At 32.8% G+C, this 17,467-nt stretch overlaps 2 protein-coding genes across 2 annotated transcripts in view; one reads left to right on the forward strand and one right to left on the reverse strand.

Annotated features, from left to right (window-relative positions):
- SLC6A14 (solute carrier family 6 member 14) overlaps window positions 1-9,094 on the forward strand; it is a 21,891-nt gene extending 12,797 nt beyond the window's left edge. Inside the window, exons 8-14 of the mRNA XM_003796984.2 lie at window positions 1,300-1,528; window positions 3,186-3,311; window positions 4,524-4,642; window positions 5,109-5,208; window positions 5,492-5,601; window positions 7,518-7,685; window positions 8,777-9,094. Coding sequence (XP_003797032.1) covers window positions 1,300-1,528; window positions 3,186-3,311; window positions 4,524-4,642; window positions 5,109-5,208; window positions 5,492-5,601; window positions 7,518-7,685; window positions 8,777-8,923 — 999 coding nt within the window. The 3' untranslated portion in view covers window positions 8,924-9,094. The remainder of the gene's footprint in view (window positions 1-1,299; window positions 1,529-3,185; window positions 3,312-4,523; window positions 4,643-5,108; window positions 5,209-5,491; window positions 5,602-7,517; window positions 7,686-8,776) is intronic.
- Window positions 9,095-11,505: 2,411 nt separating this feature from the next.
- On the reverse strand, window positions 11,506-12,627 carry CT83 (cancer/testis antigen 83). Its single transcript, XM_003797029.1, has 2 exons — window positions 12,553-12,627; window positions 11,506-11,805 (listed from the first exon to the last, which is right to left on the reverse strand). Exons 1-2 carry the CDS (start codon window positions 12,625-12,627, stop codon window positions 11,506-11,508), a joined length of 375 nt encoding a protein of 124 aa, XP_003797077.1.
- Between the last annotated feature and the right edge of the window lie 4,840 nt (window positions 12,628-17,467).

The raw sequence follows: 17,467 nt of genomic DNA on the forward strand, positions 1-17,467 counted from the left end.
AACCCGCCACCTTAGGTGTATGTGGCTGGTGCCTTAGCCACTTGAGCCACTGGCACTGAGCTGAAAAACCCCTTTAATATTCTTTAAGTGGCTGTGGAAGAGGAAGAGGCTCAAATCCCAAGGTGTATCTGAAGATGGAGTTAGGATGACTTGGGCTACCAGATAGGGAATAATATTATATTTCCATAGTAATTAAATTAGTGAGTTGTTGGAATACTTGAAGACATATAGAGCAGTAGAATAGGATAGTAATCTCAGAGGTAGATTCATGAATCTATGAAAATTAATACGTGGTGGAGGTGCCAGTGCAGATCAATGAAGATTGATATCTAATTGATATAATTGATAACATCAGTTATCCTTGAACAACTTACATCTTACTTAGGAAAAAACAATGAATTAGAAATTCCACATCTTAATATGCACAATATCAATTTCAGGTGAATTGAAAATTTAACAAATCTTTTTTTTTTTTAGAAAAAATATAGAATAGTATTTTCATAACTTTGGCTTAAGTATTTTTTTTAAAGTAAAATAAATAAAGGATAATACATGCAATCAAAGATGGATAGCTTCAGCTACATTAAACCAACAACAAAAGCTTTGGTTAGTCAAAGAACATTATAAAAAGGTCAAAAAATTAAGCCATAAATTGAGAGAAAAAAACCAACATACATAATAGACAAAGGATTAGAGTCCAAATTACATAAAGAATTCCTAGAAATTAAGGAAGACAATCCAAGCAAAAACAGTAGCAAAAGACATGAAGAGGAATTGTCCATCTACAGGAGAAAGGATAAATTGTGATATACACAGTAGGACAATAAAGAAGTGGACAAGAGTCATTAAACTACATTTTTAACTGAACTATTTGAATTGCTTATATTCTTCCATTTTAAATTATAAAATTTAAATTTTATATGCTTCAACTTGGTAATGGGTAAATCTCATAATACTGAATGAAAAAAGGGCAAGTTGTATATTGTTTACATGTGTTAAGATAACTTTTCTATATACATAAATCCCAAAACATGAAAAGCTAAATATAAAGAAGAAAGAAATCATGAACATGAAAATCAGGATAACAGTTACCACTGAGGACTGGAATGGTAATATGATTAGAAAAGGACACAAAACAGCTTTAAAAGACAAGTAACATTTTATTTCCTAAGCTAGGTAATGAGCACTTGGGTGTTTATTTCATTGTTATTTATAATATATATTCAAATGTGTATGTGAAATATTTATACAAAGGAAAAATGAGTATGTTTTCAAATATTAAATTATTTTCTCTTACAGGTGTGGAAAGATGCTGCCACTCAAATATTTTACTCCCTGTCAGTGGCTTGGGGTGGCTTAGTTGCTCTGTCATCTTACAATAAGTTCAATAACAACTGCTTCTCTGATGCCATTGTAGTTTGTTTGACAAACTGTCTCACTAGTGTGTTTGCTGGATTTGCTATTTTTTCTATATTGGGACACATGGCTCATATATCTGGAAAGGAAGTTTCTCAAGTTGTAAAATCAGGTATATCATGTTATATATTACTGACTTTAATTAATTCAATGTAGCTGACTTATGAAACTCTAATATAGTTTCTAGCAATTTCCTGAAAACAATAATGATTTTTATGGTATTACATTTTCTTTCTCATTTCATTTTATGTAATTTGATTATTTTAATAACATAATAACTATTAGGTGTTCTGGGTAAACAAGAATGTATTAGGGAATAATTTCTTAAGAAGATAATATGATCTAGATTTTGTTCAGTCCTTAATGTGAACGACTTAGGCACAATTACAAATTTCAGGCATCATGCAACCCCTTTCCATGCATTATAAGAGAAAACAATGTATATAGAAGTCTTTCTATATACAATCACAGGATTGGTTCAGATTTTGTAAAACACATCATTATCAGCTTGGTGCCCATAGCAGTGGTTACAACTCCAGCCATATACACCAAGGCTGACAGGTTCCAACCCAGCTCATGCCAGCTAAACAACAATGACAACTGCAACAAAAAATAGCCTGGCATTGTGGCAGGCGCCTGTAGTTCCAGCTACTTGGGGGTCTGAGGCAAGAGAATCACTTAAGCCAGGAGTTTGAGGTTGCTGTGCCATGGCACTCTACCAAGGGTGACAAAGTGAGACTCTGTCTCAAAAAAAGAAAAAAAAAAGAAAGAAAAGAAAAGAAAAAGAAAAACACCAATATCATATAGATAGATAGAGAATCAAGTAACTTTGAGTGTCCAACTGTGTCCCCAGCTTTAAGGAATATGATTAAAAAATTTCCTAACTTCAAAGACATTAGGTAGGGATGCTTAATTATCTGGTTAAAGATTCTTAGGAAAAGAATCTTTAAGTGGGAATGCATTAAAATTTTATTTATATTAAGTATCATTTGATAGACTGAATAACAGAATGTCAGAACTAGAAGGGACACTGTAGTTATCTAGTGTCCAACACCTCATTTACAAGGGTAGATTGATGCACAGAAATGTTATGTGTACACTAAATCTTGTAAAAGGACAGATATTCAGGAAGTGATGAAGGCTAGACTAGAAGCTAATTTTTTATGATTCCTTGGTCATTCCTCTGAGAGGTTAGAGAAACATAAAAATATTTAAATCTGAGGATCACATGATGGAGTTGGGAAAAAATAAACAAGTTCTAAAGGCAATATCAAACAGAAAACAAGATTTAATTTTAATTTCATTATATACAATTTTGCATGTATCTATATATTGATTAAAGTGTCACTACTTATAGAGATTCTAGAGAATCTCTAATTAGTTCCATAAATGTATATTTTTTGATAGTGTAATTCTTTTATAATTTCTAGGCTGAGATAAGGAAACCTAATTTAGGTTTCTGGAGTTGTTCTTCATCAATCTTAAAAAAAGTTACTCCAGTCAAAAAAAGCCATTAAGAGAGTTAGAATTTCTTATGAGAAATGCACCGTATACAAAATTTGTCTCACTAGCTTAATTCATGTCACATGTTTATATCAACATAAAAAACCAATTCAAATGTTTTAAAAAGTGAAACAGTTGGTAAAGAATATATTTCAGAGTTTGTGTTGCCAAATTAAAATGAGATTTTTCTGATATATTATTTTGAAAATATTTAAATATGTGAATTTTCATGGCAACTACTTTAAAATGACACACTTTTTTCTTAGGTTTTGATTTGGCATTCATTGCTTATCCAGAAGCTCTAGCCCAACTTCCAGGTGGTCCATTTTGGTCCATATTATTTTTCTTCATGCTTTTAACTCTGGGTCTCGATTCTCAGTTTGCTTCTATTGGTAAGTAATATTTCCAATGTTCACATACCCCACTTATATTTTGTTCATGTTTCTTCTACTTGAAGATATCCTTTTCTTATAACTATTGCCCCATCTAGCTGTTACCCTTAGAATGATCTTTCTGAAAATCTTTTAAAACTTAAACACAGAAAAATACAAAGTACTCATGTGCTTTACACTGAAAAAGGAATAAACCTTAATATTTTATCAGACTTATTTCAGTTTTTTAAAGAAAATAGATGTTACAGGTAAATTTGAAATCCCCCATATTTTTCTCCTAAATACAATTCACATTCTTTCCTAGACTCAATTGTCACCATGAATTTTTTGTGTTATTCGGTTCACGTTTATATGCATTTTATGTGCATCCAGAAATAGTACATTTTAAAAAATTCACATAAATGATGTGAAGTTTCATAGCATACATATTAGTCTGAATTTTTTTGCATGTAATATGAATCTATGTTGATACGTGGGTGTAATTAGATCTAGTTCATTCACAATCTCTTTGTTGTCATATGATGGGCATTTGGACTATTTCCAGTGTTCCTTTTTACTATACACACTGTTGTAATGAATATCCTTGCGTATGCTTCTATGTACACATAGGGATTTTACCTAGGGTAAACGACTAGAAATTCTGAAACAATTTTCAACATATCACTCTCTTACATAAAACATTTTCATAGTTTGCTCTGTTCATAAGATAAAATCAAGATTTCTCTTATTGGCTTTCAATGCCCTCAAAAAGTTGAAACATATTTCCTAATCTTTTTATCCTTATATCCTTCTACTCTTAACCAGTTACCTATTTAATGAACATATTTGTTTCTTAAACCTAGAATCCTTTGTCTCCGTGGCATTTATTCAAATATTCACCTTATTTAAAAGTTGTATTAGAATTCTTCCTTTCCTATAACCCCCTTTCAAACTACTTAAGCCCACAGGGGCTTGTTATCTTATAGTTACTACCAGTAACAAGCCTTATAAAAGAGTAAAATCAACAAATAGAGTTGCATTTGATTTTCATCAGAACCAGCAATTGGTGACTGCCAAGAGAAAGGACCCTGTGGATTTTAAAAAGGAAGGAGCAGGACCCAGAGCATATTATCAACATATATTTGTAAATTTCATTAATAGAAGTTGAATTCTGTGATTAACCTTATCGGCAAATGACTTGATATGTAACATGCCATTTTTCCCCATCTGAAGAAACGATTACAACAACAATTCAAGATTTATTCCCCAAAGTGATGAAGAAAATGAGAGTTCCCATAACTTTGGGTTGCTGCTTGGTTTTGTTTCTCCTTGGTCTCGTCTGTGTGACACAGGTATACTATAGCATTTTTTCATAGACAAAATATTAGTGGGAGCATACTTTATAATCTGAGTAAGGAAAAACCAAGGCTTAGAAAGATGTTTAGTGACACATCCAAGTCTGACTTAGATCAAGGTTTTCTGAGTTTTAGCCCAATTTTCCCCCATTGTAACTGTGTTAGTAAGCATACTTTGTAAAGAAGAAGGTCCAATGATGGACAGTTTCTCCAATTACAATAAAATTATAGACTTTATACATACAGTATGACTTTGTTTTCTCCCTAGTGACTCAGTACTGAATAATAGTTTTTGAGAAATTTAAAGCCACACTTGTATTTACATTTGAACTATTTCTTTTTGTGTTTTAGCAAAAGTGAAACTAAGGAGCATATGTTAAGATAAAATTAATAGATTCAATGTGAATAACTCATCAATCATAAAAATAATTAAAATACTTATAATTAATTGATTCTTTCATAGGCTGGAATTTACTGGGTTCATCTGATTGACCACTTCTGTGCTGGATGGGGCATTTTGATTGCAGCTATACTGGAAATAGTAGGAATCATCTGGATTTATGGTAAATAATGACAATAATAATTATTTGCAAGTTTTATTAAAAATGTTTAGCTTGATTCCTTTTATTATGTTTACATAATTACACTATTAATAATCATACTATGATAACAGTAAAGCAGAATATACTGGGCAAAATATCTTATGAAAGAAATGTAGTTATAGGTGTATGCGTCATTGATATGCTATGGAAAGATGTTTAGACATAAAAAGATAACTGGAGTCACAGTAATTATTGGAGGAAAATATGAGCAAGCACTCAAGGTACTCTTTGATGTTTTCTTTAGGAGGAAACAGATTCATTGAAGATATAGAAATGATGATTGGAGCAAAGAGGTGGATATTCTGGCTATGGTGGAGAGCTTGCTGGTTTGTCATTACACCTATCCTCTTGATTGTAAGTAATAATATACCATGAATTTGTATCAATAACACACACATACACATATACACACACATTCACATACAAATATTGAAACACATTGGCGACAAAAGGCAAATTAAAGCTATAAATGAACAATTCAAAGTTTTCTAGTATTTGTGGCTGATGCCGTCAAGTTGCCTAAATTACAATGACTTTGTAGCATTATTTTTGATACCATAGATACTGATTGCTGAGAAATAACACTCATCTTTTAATGTGTATTTTTTACTTTATGGGGAGGTATTTAGTATCTGAAATTATTGTACTAAAAGAAATTCACTTATGTCCATAGAAACAATGGTGTATGTTAATAAATTCAATTATTGGTACTATTTAGGAGGTGAGGGAAAGCACAAAATGTCTTACTGGAGAGATATGCACATGGACATGGAATCAAATAACAGTTGACACTAAATGGCTCAACCTAAATAAACCCTTCACCGGATGGAGAATGACTATGCACTAGAGATAATGGTGGGGTTGGGGCAAAGGCAGAGCCCCAAACCAATGCATTTTGGTTCTTATCACCTTCATGCTTCAAAGGTTTTCCTAGAAAAGATCATTGAGTAATTTGATTTAAGATTTGCTTCACATCTGAAGTATCATATTTGTTGGTTTTTAGATGATATTAAGGTGTTTTTTAAAACATTATAAAATCAGTTTCAAGTCATGGTAGTTTGGAACTAGGTGTGCTGAATTAACATATTTGGATGCTCCAAATTCTTGCTAAATGACTGAAAATTCTGATAAATACCTTTTACTAATGTGACAAATCTCCATAATTAAACAATCCCCTTACCAGTTTAGAACCAGCTAACTTCATTGATTATATAGGTTTGACCTCTAAATTTAATTTGAAATGCAAAATTATGAATTGTTAATATATTGTCATGGATTTTGTATAAAGTCATGTATATTAGACACCACTATTCATTCTCTTGTAGTTATGTACAATTACAGTAATTGTAAAACACATTTGAATTTTTGTAATTAAATTAAGTTAATGGAATTAATCTATTTTATTTTAAAATTAATCTTGCATGTCCATTTACAAAGATTCTTACAATCTTTTGTTTTCACATTAATTTTAGTAAAATAAAGACAGCTAAAATTAGAGAAAATACTAGATGATTTGGGGGGGTTGAGTTTTTTGTTTTGCTTTATACAATTGTAGGCAATTAGTTTTAGTTCATCAACATCTCTAGGAAGTCTTTTAGACATATAATCTGGCATTAAAGTGTTTTAATCTTTAAGATTCATATTTCACTATATTACTTAAGCATATACTGAGTTTGTTCGCTTGTTTCTGCTTTTTTTTCCCCTCAGTAAGAGCCTGAAAGTGAAGTGTGCTTTTGTAAACAGTAGTGTGTGTAAATGCATGTGTGTTTTTGAGGTGGCAAAAGAAGTGTTCTGTGTAGTGGGAAATAATAGAAACAATTGCTAAGCAATGAGGGAAGCATGTGCTCTAAAGTCTCCTTTCAATTCTCATTAAATTAATTGAAATGCTGCCGAGTTTATGGTATAGAATAAAACCATGCTATTATGAATAAAAGTTAAAAAGCTTAATAACAGAAAAATTTCAGATATTATTTTACTTTTAATCTGATATATGGCTAAGTATTTTATTGAAATATATGTTGAATAAATATTTGTATTTGTATGAATATATGAAGGTATTAATTTTGGAAGAATTTATTGAAAGTGGAAATATAAGTTATTTGGTTCATTTCTTATTGTTATCTTCTGGCTTGTTACTTGATTATTTTAATTGCTTTAATTCATTTTCATTATATTTGATAAATTACATATGATGAATGAAATTAAATTGGAATAATTAGTGCAATAAAGTATAATATTGGGTTTTGTCTTTTCATATTTTACCTTCTCAGGCAATTTTTATCTGGTCATTGGTACAATTTCATAGACCTAATTATGCCGAAATTCCATACCCTGACTGGGGAGTGGCTCTAGGCTGGTGTATGATTATTTTCTGCATTATTTGGATTCCAGTTATGGCTATCATAAAAATTATTCAGGCTAAAGGAAACATCTTTCAAGTAAGAACACTAAATTAAAATATTTTACCTTTTGCAAAGTATCAAGATAAAGATTAATTTAGTCATATGGTAATAATATGAGATTATGTGAGACAAAATTAATCACTCTTTCCTTTTGGCTACTTCTATACCTGATATAATCATCTGTTACTAGTGCATAACATCATATTATATTCTCTTTATATTTGCATGTCTCCCTGTACTAGAGTATAAGTTCCTTGGTCTTCCTTGTTGCTGTATCCTCAGGCCTTATTACACTGCTTCCAACATAATAACTAAGATATCTAGACTTGTGTTGAGTTATTTCTGAAGATGTCACAAAGCAAATCACCTTTTTGCTTCATATCCATCACCACTCCTTTTAAAACCTCATTTGGTTATAATACATGTCCCAGTAGTGCATTTAGACTGGAATTAGCCTGTTAAATTATCTTGAACCCTATCTAGACCCTGAGTCATCCCTCTTCCATGAAGGACCAGGGGTTAGAGTCGATTAGGTTATATCACAAAGACAAGGACAATGTAGACTCTGGAGTTAAAGATTTAAATAAAGGGCAGTGCCCGTGGCTCAAAGGAGTAGGGCGCCGGCCCCATATTCTGGAGGTGGCAGGTTCAAACCCAGCTTCAGCCAAAAAGTGAAAAAAAAGAAAGATTTAAATAAATTCTGATGTTCTTCCAAAGCAATGGTCTGACCCTAGAGCTCCCTTTTCTTAGTTTTTGAAACATCCTCGGGACACACTGGTTTAGATCCTTACTTCACCCTCATCCCAATGCAAGAAGGGAAAAGCCTGAGAATTTAGTGAGGAGTATGGACTAACAACACTGTTTCACTAATGGGCCCACACTCTTTCTTTTGAAATCAGTTACATATTCAGTTATTTTGGTTTAGTATTTAATATAATTATATTAACAAACAGTTAAATTTGATTATAAATTTTTCTTAGTAGGCTATACACTATGAAGAATTTAGGCTACCACTTTTTACTTCTTAGGATGGTCTTTGTTAGCAAAAAAAGAATAATTTAATATTTGCATGTTTACAGATTGTAGCACTTAAATTCTAAGACAAGAATTTTTCTTTTTCCTTTTAGCGCATTGTAAGCTGTTGCAGACCGGCTTCTAACTGGGGTCCATACCTGGAACGACATCGTGGCGAGAGATATAAAGACATGGTAGATCCTAATAAGGAGACTGACCATGAAATACCTACTATTAGTGGTAGTGGAAAACCAGAATGAAATCTCATTTTAAAAGATATGTGGTTGTGTAATGTGATTTTTTTAGAGTAAGGGAAATTTTTATTTATTTGTATGTTAATTGAGTAGAAAATGTATATACTATGTTCATAATATTGTGATAAGTTTTTCTCATTTAAGCAGGAATGTAATATAAAAATGTGAATCTATTAATATTTAGCTAGGTGCTCATATTTCTTTTTAGATTATCTGTATCATTCCTACACATATAACTGTCTCTATTCACAATAACAATTTTGTAAATATTATCATAATGTTTTTCTAATGCATTGGAAACTTTATTTTGAGCTGATTATTATAAAATAGTTATTTTCTATTATACAAGTTTTAAGATATTATTGGATCATATTTTCTTAATATACAATTTTTTTCCACAAAGCTGGGTGAAAAATAAATCAGTATATTTAAAAGAAAGTGTTAGACATTGAAGGCCTCAATCAGAAATTCTATAAATGAGTGGAAAAAAATTACTGAATATTATTTGAGGACTCTAATACTTTTGATCCAGGTATTTCTAAAAACTTCATGCATTTGCTCTGGCTCATATATTCTATGTGAATTTAGTTAATGTTCTTTTCATATAGAGTGATCTAAGACAGAAATTTAAGGATCCCATGGCCAGTAGGTGGCAAATCTAGAAAATGGAGTTTCAATTACTTCCTTACTTATTGCTCATATACTGTCTTCCTTAGGTTACATTTGGAAGAAAAGTATGATCCTTTTAATTTCTATTGTGTTTCATAAAATTAAGAATTGTTCATTATATTCTTAGAAATCTAGGTTTAATTTCAAACCAAAATGTTAACTAAGAAAGAGCTTTAATCAAATCTAGCATTTTATGATTGTGATACATGGCTAATAGAGTAAACAGAATGATTTTGAATAAGTTACTGTTTCTGGGTGATAACTGGTTTACATACTGTTAAGAGATAAACTTTTCAAACTTGTCAAGAATGAGGGAAGTCAAATTGTAAAGTACTATGTCCTGATTTTCTCATAAAAATAATGAAATATGTTATACGATTAATAGCTTTGAATATTTATTATAATCCATAAAACATTATGACAATTGGTTTAAATGTCACAACCTCGGATGACAAGTGCCAACTATATAAGGAAATTCTGAGCAATTCTGGAACATTTTCTGTGTGTATGTGTACTTGAATTTTTCTAGAAAGAGAGTCTATAGTTTTCATCAGAATAGCCTACAGACCTGTGATCCAAAAAAGTTTAAGAACCACATACACTACTGCTGGCTTTTGTGCTTACCAAGTGAGTGACAACAGAAGGAATGGTTTTTCTTACATATTTTAAATTCCTTTTCCTCTTTTTTGGTTGAAGATGAAGGAATAATGGATTAAGGCATTTCCATAATGTATCCTGGTAATTTACTTTGGAGAGAGAAGAGTATGAAGGTAGTAGTAAATACGTCAGCCTATAATTGGACCATCCCAGTGAGTTGTGTGGATGTGTGTACACATAGGATTAACTAATATTTGATATTTTGAGAATTTTCTTTGAGGGTAGGTCTAATGTTGCTGGTGTATTTCAAGAGATTGTTCATTCTGTAATTATACTGGATTTTATAAAATATTATTTGAAGTAGATAACTAGAGCTTAGACTGTTTTCTTAATTATTATCCACAGTGTGTTACATACATTCCTTCATTACATTTTGGTGCTGCGTGAGGTATAGATTTTTCACCAATCAGAAGATTATAATTTTCGATAGGTAACTATTGTACTTCAGGGAAGATTTAGGCATTTCAAATGAAAGAATATCTGATTGGGGAGAGATAAGAGGTATGAAAGGGAAGGAATTCCCTTTGAAAACTGACCACAAAAAGTAGTTAAGAGTTTGTGTCACTATCTTGACAAGTGTATAAAGCACAGGTCTTAATGGAATGCTTAGCATATTGTAGAGTGTTCAATGATCGCTCTTATTATTACACAGTGGCAAGAAACAGTATTCTGCAAAATGGAAAAGAGTTCCATCAAATCCCATTTACTTTAATGCAAACTGGGATTGCAGTATTATACTGTAAACCATTAGGAAAACTAATTTTAACACTTGAGTGAAATTAAAATCACTGTTTTAAACTATATTTTTATGATAGCTTAATTTTTTCCTTTCCTTTTCTTTTTCTTTTCTTTCTTTTCTTTTCTTTTTCTTTTTCTTTTTTTTTTTTTTTTTTTTTGAGACAGAGTCTCACTATGTCACCCTCAGTAGAGTGTGGTGGTGTCACAGCTCATAGCATCCTCATACTTTTGGGCTTAGGTGATTCTCTTGCCTCAGCCTCCCAAGTAGCTGGGACTACAGGTGCCCACCACAATGCCTGGCTTACTGTAGCTTAGTTTTTAAAACTTTTAATTCTTTCTCTGTCAGGCTTCTATTACTTCCCCAGTGAAATGTATATTAGCATCATGCAATCAATTCTTTAAATAAAATGTGAATAAGAAAATCAACAAGTATTTAGATTTTTGTATTTTATTTGGCATCTCTTCACCATCTAAGCAATCCATTCAGTATAAACACATAATCAATGAACCTACTCAAAGTGTCTTTATTGATTTTCTCCACTGTCCTTACATTTTGTAAGTTTTTCAGTGGATTTCCGGTTAACTAATGCACCATTTAAACCCTTAATAACTAGAAAGTGTTCCAGTTCAGCCAGCTTGTATTCCACGATCCTGAGATTTACCAGTATTCGCTTCTGCATCGCAATTGAATGTGGGAAATTATTTAAGATATCCCGAGAGAGGTCATTGACTGAAAAACTCCCATCAATACTGGTCTTAGGTGACTCAGTAGAAGAGTTGCTTACTACTTCAAGAGAAGTTGAATTTGATGATACAGTCTTTCTCTGTAAAGTAAAGAAATTATATATATTTAGTTTATTGAATTTAGCAATTTTTAAATACTAACAACAACTCAATTAGTCTTTGTTACCAAAATGAACTGATTTCACTTAAGAGCTAGAAATTAAAAATGTATTGAAAGACTACATTAATTCAGAAAGATATTCTTCCAAAATGTAGACGGATTAAAAAATAAGTGAAGGAAGACATATAATGCCAAAGTACCATATCCTTTCATTACATTTTTGAGGTAGATTAGTAGGTCTACAAACGGATTTTGTCTTTAACTCTTATCTAAAAGCACTATACTTGTGGCTTTAAATAACGACAGGAAATCCATATTTTTATTAAATTATTTGTCAATGCCTAGAAAGCTCCCACACGAGGAGAAGGAAACAGACACGTGGTGAGATGAATAGGAGAGAAAAAAAAAAAGAAACAACAGATTCTTAAATTGAGGCGGTGATAGTGGGGAATGGGCAGTTTCAGCTTCATTTCTGTACAGGTGAGTGAAAAGCTGACCATAGTGACTTGGAGCTTTTTATAACAGATCACAGCTATTGAATTACTGGTCAAAATGTAGGAATCACAGTAATATGGAATAAAAGTTCTTGGACTCTTTCAAGAAAAGAGGAATGAGGTGATCTCCCCTTAAATTTTATTTTATTGTTTTTCTATTCTCTATCCCCCACCCCAATCCATATACTGATCTTGGCTCATCAAATTCCCTTCTCCCTTGCATGTATCTTTACCCGAAACCGAATTTTCCAGATGACAACCATAAAGGCGAACATCATACAGCTTGCTAGAACCAGAAAGATGCCCATATCCTCTTTGGCCTCTTATCTCTTCCCGGGAAGTGAGGTTCTCAGCTGGCGGTTGGGAAGCAGGGGGACGCTAGCCTCCCGGATTTGGGATGCTGCCTGCCAGGGTGCTAGGCGTCCCGCACTGCCTGGTGCAAGTGGTTTGTTCTAGGGTATCTAGGATTATATAAGGGAAAGGATGTAAGACCTCACAATTGGGTGCATGCGTGGTGATACTGCGCCACAATCAGATGACGTAGAAGCTACCATGAGGGGAAACCCCCGCACACTTAGTAATCCCCCACGTGGTTAGAGTTGGAGCCTCAGGGAGGAGAGTGAAAGACAAGGACAGAGTTTGGGAGTCCTGGGAAGCTTAAATGTGGTAGTACATACTCTAAATAGACTAAATATAAGATTTTAAAAGTGTTTCTACTTCCTTAAAGACATTGTTTGCCTTTGCTACATTATCCATTCTAAAACAGGATAGAAATGTACTATAAAATACAGTTCACAAATTCTCTCTTCCAGAAACTGTCTCCACACTTCCATTGCTATGTTAGGATTTATTCCAAACTTTGTCACATGGGAATAATTATGTACATTTATGGCACTGCACAGTTTAAAAAGTAATTTCAGGAACACTTTCCTATTTAATTCTCACAACAGATTTATACTAAAGGTATTTTTAATGCTATATCTATTTTGGCAAATACAGAAACAGGTTCAGGTGTTAAACTCATTTAAAACTAGTAGCAGAATAAAAACTTGAATCCATGGAGTATGAACTCTAAGATAAACTACCCCATTCCCTCAGCCCCACCCTTATACCAGTGATTTCCACCTCCAATCTGACCTGTGAGCAAACAGGAAGTTGAAGAGCATATGTGGATTTTTATTAATGGTAAGTAACATATACAGAAATCTTGAACTAGACAAATTAGAAATGTTCAAGAAATTAAGTTAAATGTAGAAGATGACACTGAACTAAAGACCCAGAACTAAAAGCAGTAGCCAGGGTAACCTAAAGGTAAGTGTTGCACTGGAACTCGCTAACTCTACTTGAGGAACAACTATCCTAGTCAGGTGGGAAAGAGAAAAATCATATTTTTAAATTGTTTTATATCATGCCATTTCCTAATTATGAGTTCAAAGCTTAAAGTTTTATTCATGCAAAAAACATTTATTTCTTTATTTGTTGATTTATTTTTTATTGCTTGGGATTCTTTGAGGATATAAATTACACTGATTGCATTTGTTAGGTAAAGTCCCTCTTGTGTTATTCAGCCAAGAGGTATGCCATACATCTTGACTCCTATCCCCTTCCATCCTCCTCTCTCTCCAATTCCTCATTCCCCTATTCCCCACCTTATATTACATCATTTACTGCTTTCATATTGAAATTTAGTACGTTGGATTCTTGTTTCTCTATTTGTGGGATGCTCTATTAAGAGGAATGTGTTCCAACTCCATCCAGGTTATACAAAAGATGTAGTCTATTGTTTTTAACGACTGAATTGTATTCCACGGTATACATATAACACAGCTTGTTAATCCATCCTGTGTTGTTGGCCATTTAGGTTGTTTCCATGTTTTGGCAATTGTAAATTGAGCTGTAATTAACAGTCTAGTGCAAAAGTCCTGTGATAAAACAATGTTTGTTCTTCTGAGTAGATGCATAGTAATGAGATTGCAGGATCAAATGGCAGGTCTAATTTGAGTTCTTTGAGGATTCTCCATACTTCCTTCCAAAAAGGTTGTATTAGTTTGCAGTCCCACCAGCAGTATAAAAGTGTTCTGTTCTCTCCACATTCACACCAGCATCTGAAGCTTTAAGACTTTGTGATGTGGGCCATTCTCACTGGTGTTAGGTAGTATCTTATGGTGATTTTGATTTGTATTTCTCTGATGATTAGAGATGATGAAAATGTTTTCATGTTTGTTAGTCATTCGTCTGTTCTTTAGAGGAGGTTCTGTTCATGTCTCTTGCTCAGTGATACATGGCATTGTTGGCTCTTTTTATATTGTTTAATTTGAATCACCTATAGATTCTAGTTATCAGCCCTTTGTCAGATTGATACCCTGAAAATATCCTTTCCCATTCTGAAGGTTGTCTTTTTGCTTTACTTGTTGTGTCCTTAGCTGTGCAGAATCTTTCCAGCTTAATTAAGTCACATTTGTTAATTTTTGTTGTAAAATCTTTCCTCAGTCCACATCATCAAGAGGTTTTGCAGCACTTTTTCCCAAGATTTTTATCATTTCATGTCTTATATTTAAGTCACTTAAACATTTTTAGTCAATTTTTGTAAGTTGTGAAAAGTATGAGTCAAGTTTCAATCTTTCACATGTGGTCTTCCAGTTACCCAGGAACTATTTTCTGAATAGGGATTCTTTCCCTCACTATACACTTTGCTAGTTTTCAAAGATGGCAAGTAGAGACTGGTTTCAACCCTTGGTTTTCCATTCTGCTCCATAAGCCTGTGTCTCTATTTTTGTCCTAATGTCATTCAGTTTTTATTACTGGGGACTTGTAATATAGCCTGAAGTCTGGTAGGGTGATGCCTCCAACTTGTTTTTATTACTAAGAATACGCTTAGCTGTATGGTTTTTTTTCTGGTTCTGTAAAAAATGACGTAGAACATTTTCCAGTTTTTCAAAATATAATGTTGGTATTTTAATGGGGATTGCATTGAAGCTGTAGATTTCTCTGGGTAGAATGGATATTTTGACAATGTTGATTCTTCCCAGCCAAGATCATGGTATGTTCTATTTGTTAGTGTCTTCTGCAATTTCAATTCTTTTTTTTTTTTTTTTATTGAATGGTAACTGTGTACATTGATGCACTTTGGGGGTACAGTGTGGTGTTTTCATACATAATCCAAGACACTTCCATCAAACTGGTTAACATAGCCTTCATGTAACTTTCTTAGTTATTATGTCAAAACATTCATATTCCACTCATATAAAGATTCACTTGTACCCTTGCAAGATGAACCACAGAAGTGGACCCTCGAATCCCTCTGCAATTTCAATTCTTAGGCTTTCTTAATTCTCTTTGAAAAGTTCTTTCACTTCTTTTGTTAGGTATATTCCGAAGTATTTCATTTTCTTTGAAGCTACTGTGAAGGGAATTGTATCCTTGATTTTCTTCTCAAATTGGCTGTTATTGGCATATACAAAAGCTACTGATTTGTGGATATTGATTTTGTACCCTTGTGGCATTACTGTATTTTCTGATGACTTCCAGGAGTTGTGTGGTTAAGTCTCTGGGGTTTCCTAAGTATTAGATCATATCATCAGCCAAAAGGAAGAGTGACCCTCCTCTGCCCCTATGTGGATGCCCTTTATGTCTTTCTCTTGCTTAACTGCACTCAACATCATCAAATTTCTGGGCATAATGTTTTTGGTAATAGTTATAAATAATCTCTTGTGTCTCTGTGGTATCAGTTGCTACTTTTCCCTTTTCATTTCTGATTGAGGTTATTCAAGATTTTACTTATCTATTTCTGCTTTATCTAGCCAATGGTTTATCGATTTTATTTGCCTTTTCAAATAACCAACTTTTCTTTCATTTATTTATTTTGGTTATTTCTTTTCTTCTGCTAGGTTTGGGATTGGATTATTCTTCCTTTTCCATTTCTTTAATATGATTCATTAAGTTATTTATTTGTTTTTTTGTTTTGTTTTTAGATTTAGGCATCTAATGAGATAAATTTCCCTCTTAGGATGGATTTTCCAGTGTCCCACAGGTTTTGGCAGCCTGTATCCTCATTGTTGTTATACTCAAGTAATGATTTCCTTTTATCTCTTCCTTGACCCTATTGTTATTCAGGTGAGGTTGTTTAATTTCCATGCTTTTGTGCAGGGATGGCAATTTTTATTTGAGTTGAGCTCCAACTTTATTGCCTTGTGTTCTGAGAGGATACAAGGTATAATTTTAATTCTTTTGATTTTGTTGAGGTTTGAATTGTGTCCTAGGATGTGATCTATTTTGGAGAATGTTCAATGGGCCAATTTTGTTGAAGTTTGATTTGTGTCTTAGGATATGATCTATTTGGGTGAATGTTCCATTGCTGATGAGAAGAATGTATATTCTTTATCTTTGACATGGGGTGCTCTGCATATGTCTACCAAGCCCAGTTTTTCTAGGGTCACATTAAGTCTCTTGTATTTTTGCTTAGTTTCTGTTTAGAGGATCTGCCCAGCTCTGTAAGGGGAGTGTTACAGTCCCCTGCAATTACGGTGTTATGTGATATCATATTGCTCAAACGAGTTAAGGTCTGTTTCAAAACTCTGGGAGCGTTTAAGTTGGGTATATAGATGTTTACAATTAAAATGTCTTCTTTGTTGTATTTTCCCCTTGACCAATGTGGAGTGTCTATCTTAGTCTTTTTTGACTTTAGTTGCTTTAAATCCACTTGTATCTGAAACTAAGATCACAACCCCTCTTTTCTTTTGATTTTCAATTGCCTGAAATATTGATTTGCATCCCTTAACCCTGAGTTTCACTTTGTACTTTGAGTTTAGGTGTGTTTTCTGCAGGCAGCATATTGATGGCTTTTTTTTAAAAAAAATCTAATCAGCTAGTATATGTTTTTTCAATGGGGAATTCAAGCCATTAACATTTACTGAGAGAATTCATAAGTTTGATGGAGTTTTATTCATCTTATTTTGTGAAAGTCTATTGGTTACTTTTATTTTTTGAGTCATTGTAGAAGCTGGGGTTTTCCTTTAGTTTCTGAGTATTTAATTTAGTGGTGGTCCTTTGCTATAGTCAATATGGATAATAGGTCTAAGTATTTCCTATACAGCAGGTCTTATGGTGGCAAACAATCTTTATGTTTGCATATCAGAAAATGATTTGGTT

Source organism: Otolemur garnettii, unplaced genomic scaffold (genome assembly GCF_000181295.1).
Source record: "Otolemur garnettii isolate 467f Iridium unplaced genomic scaffold, OtoGar3 scaffold00110, whole genome shotgun sequence".
NCBI lineage: Eukaryota > Metazoa > Chordata > Mammalia > Primates > Galagidae > Otolemur > Otolemur garnettii.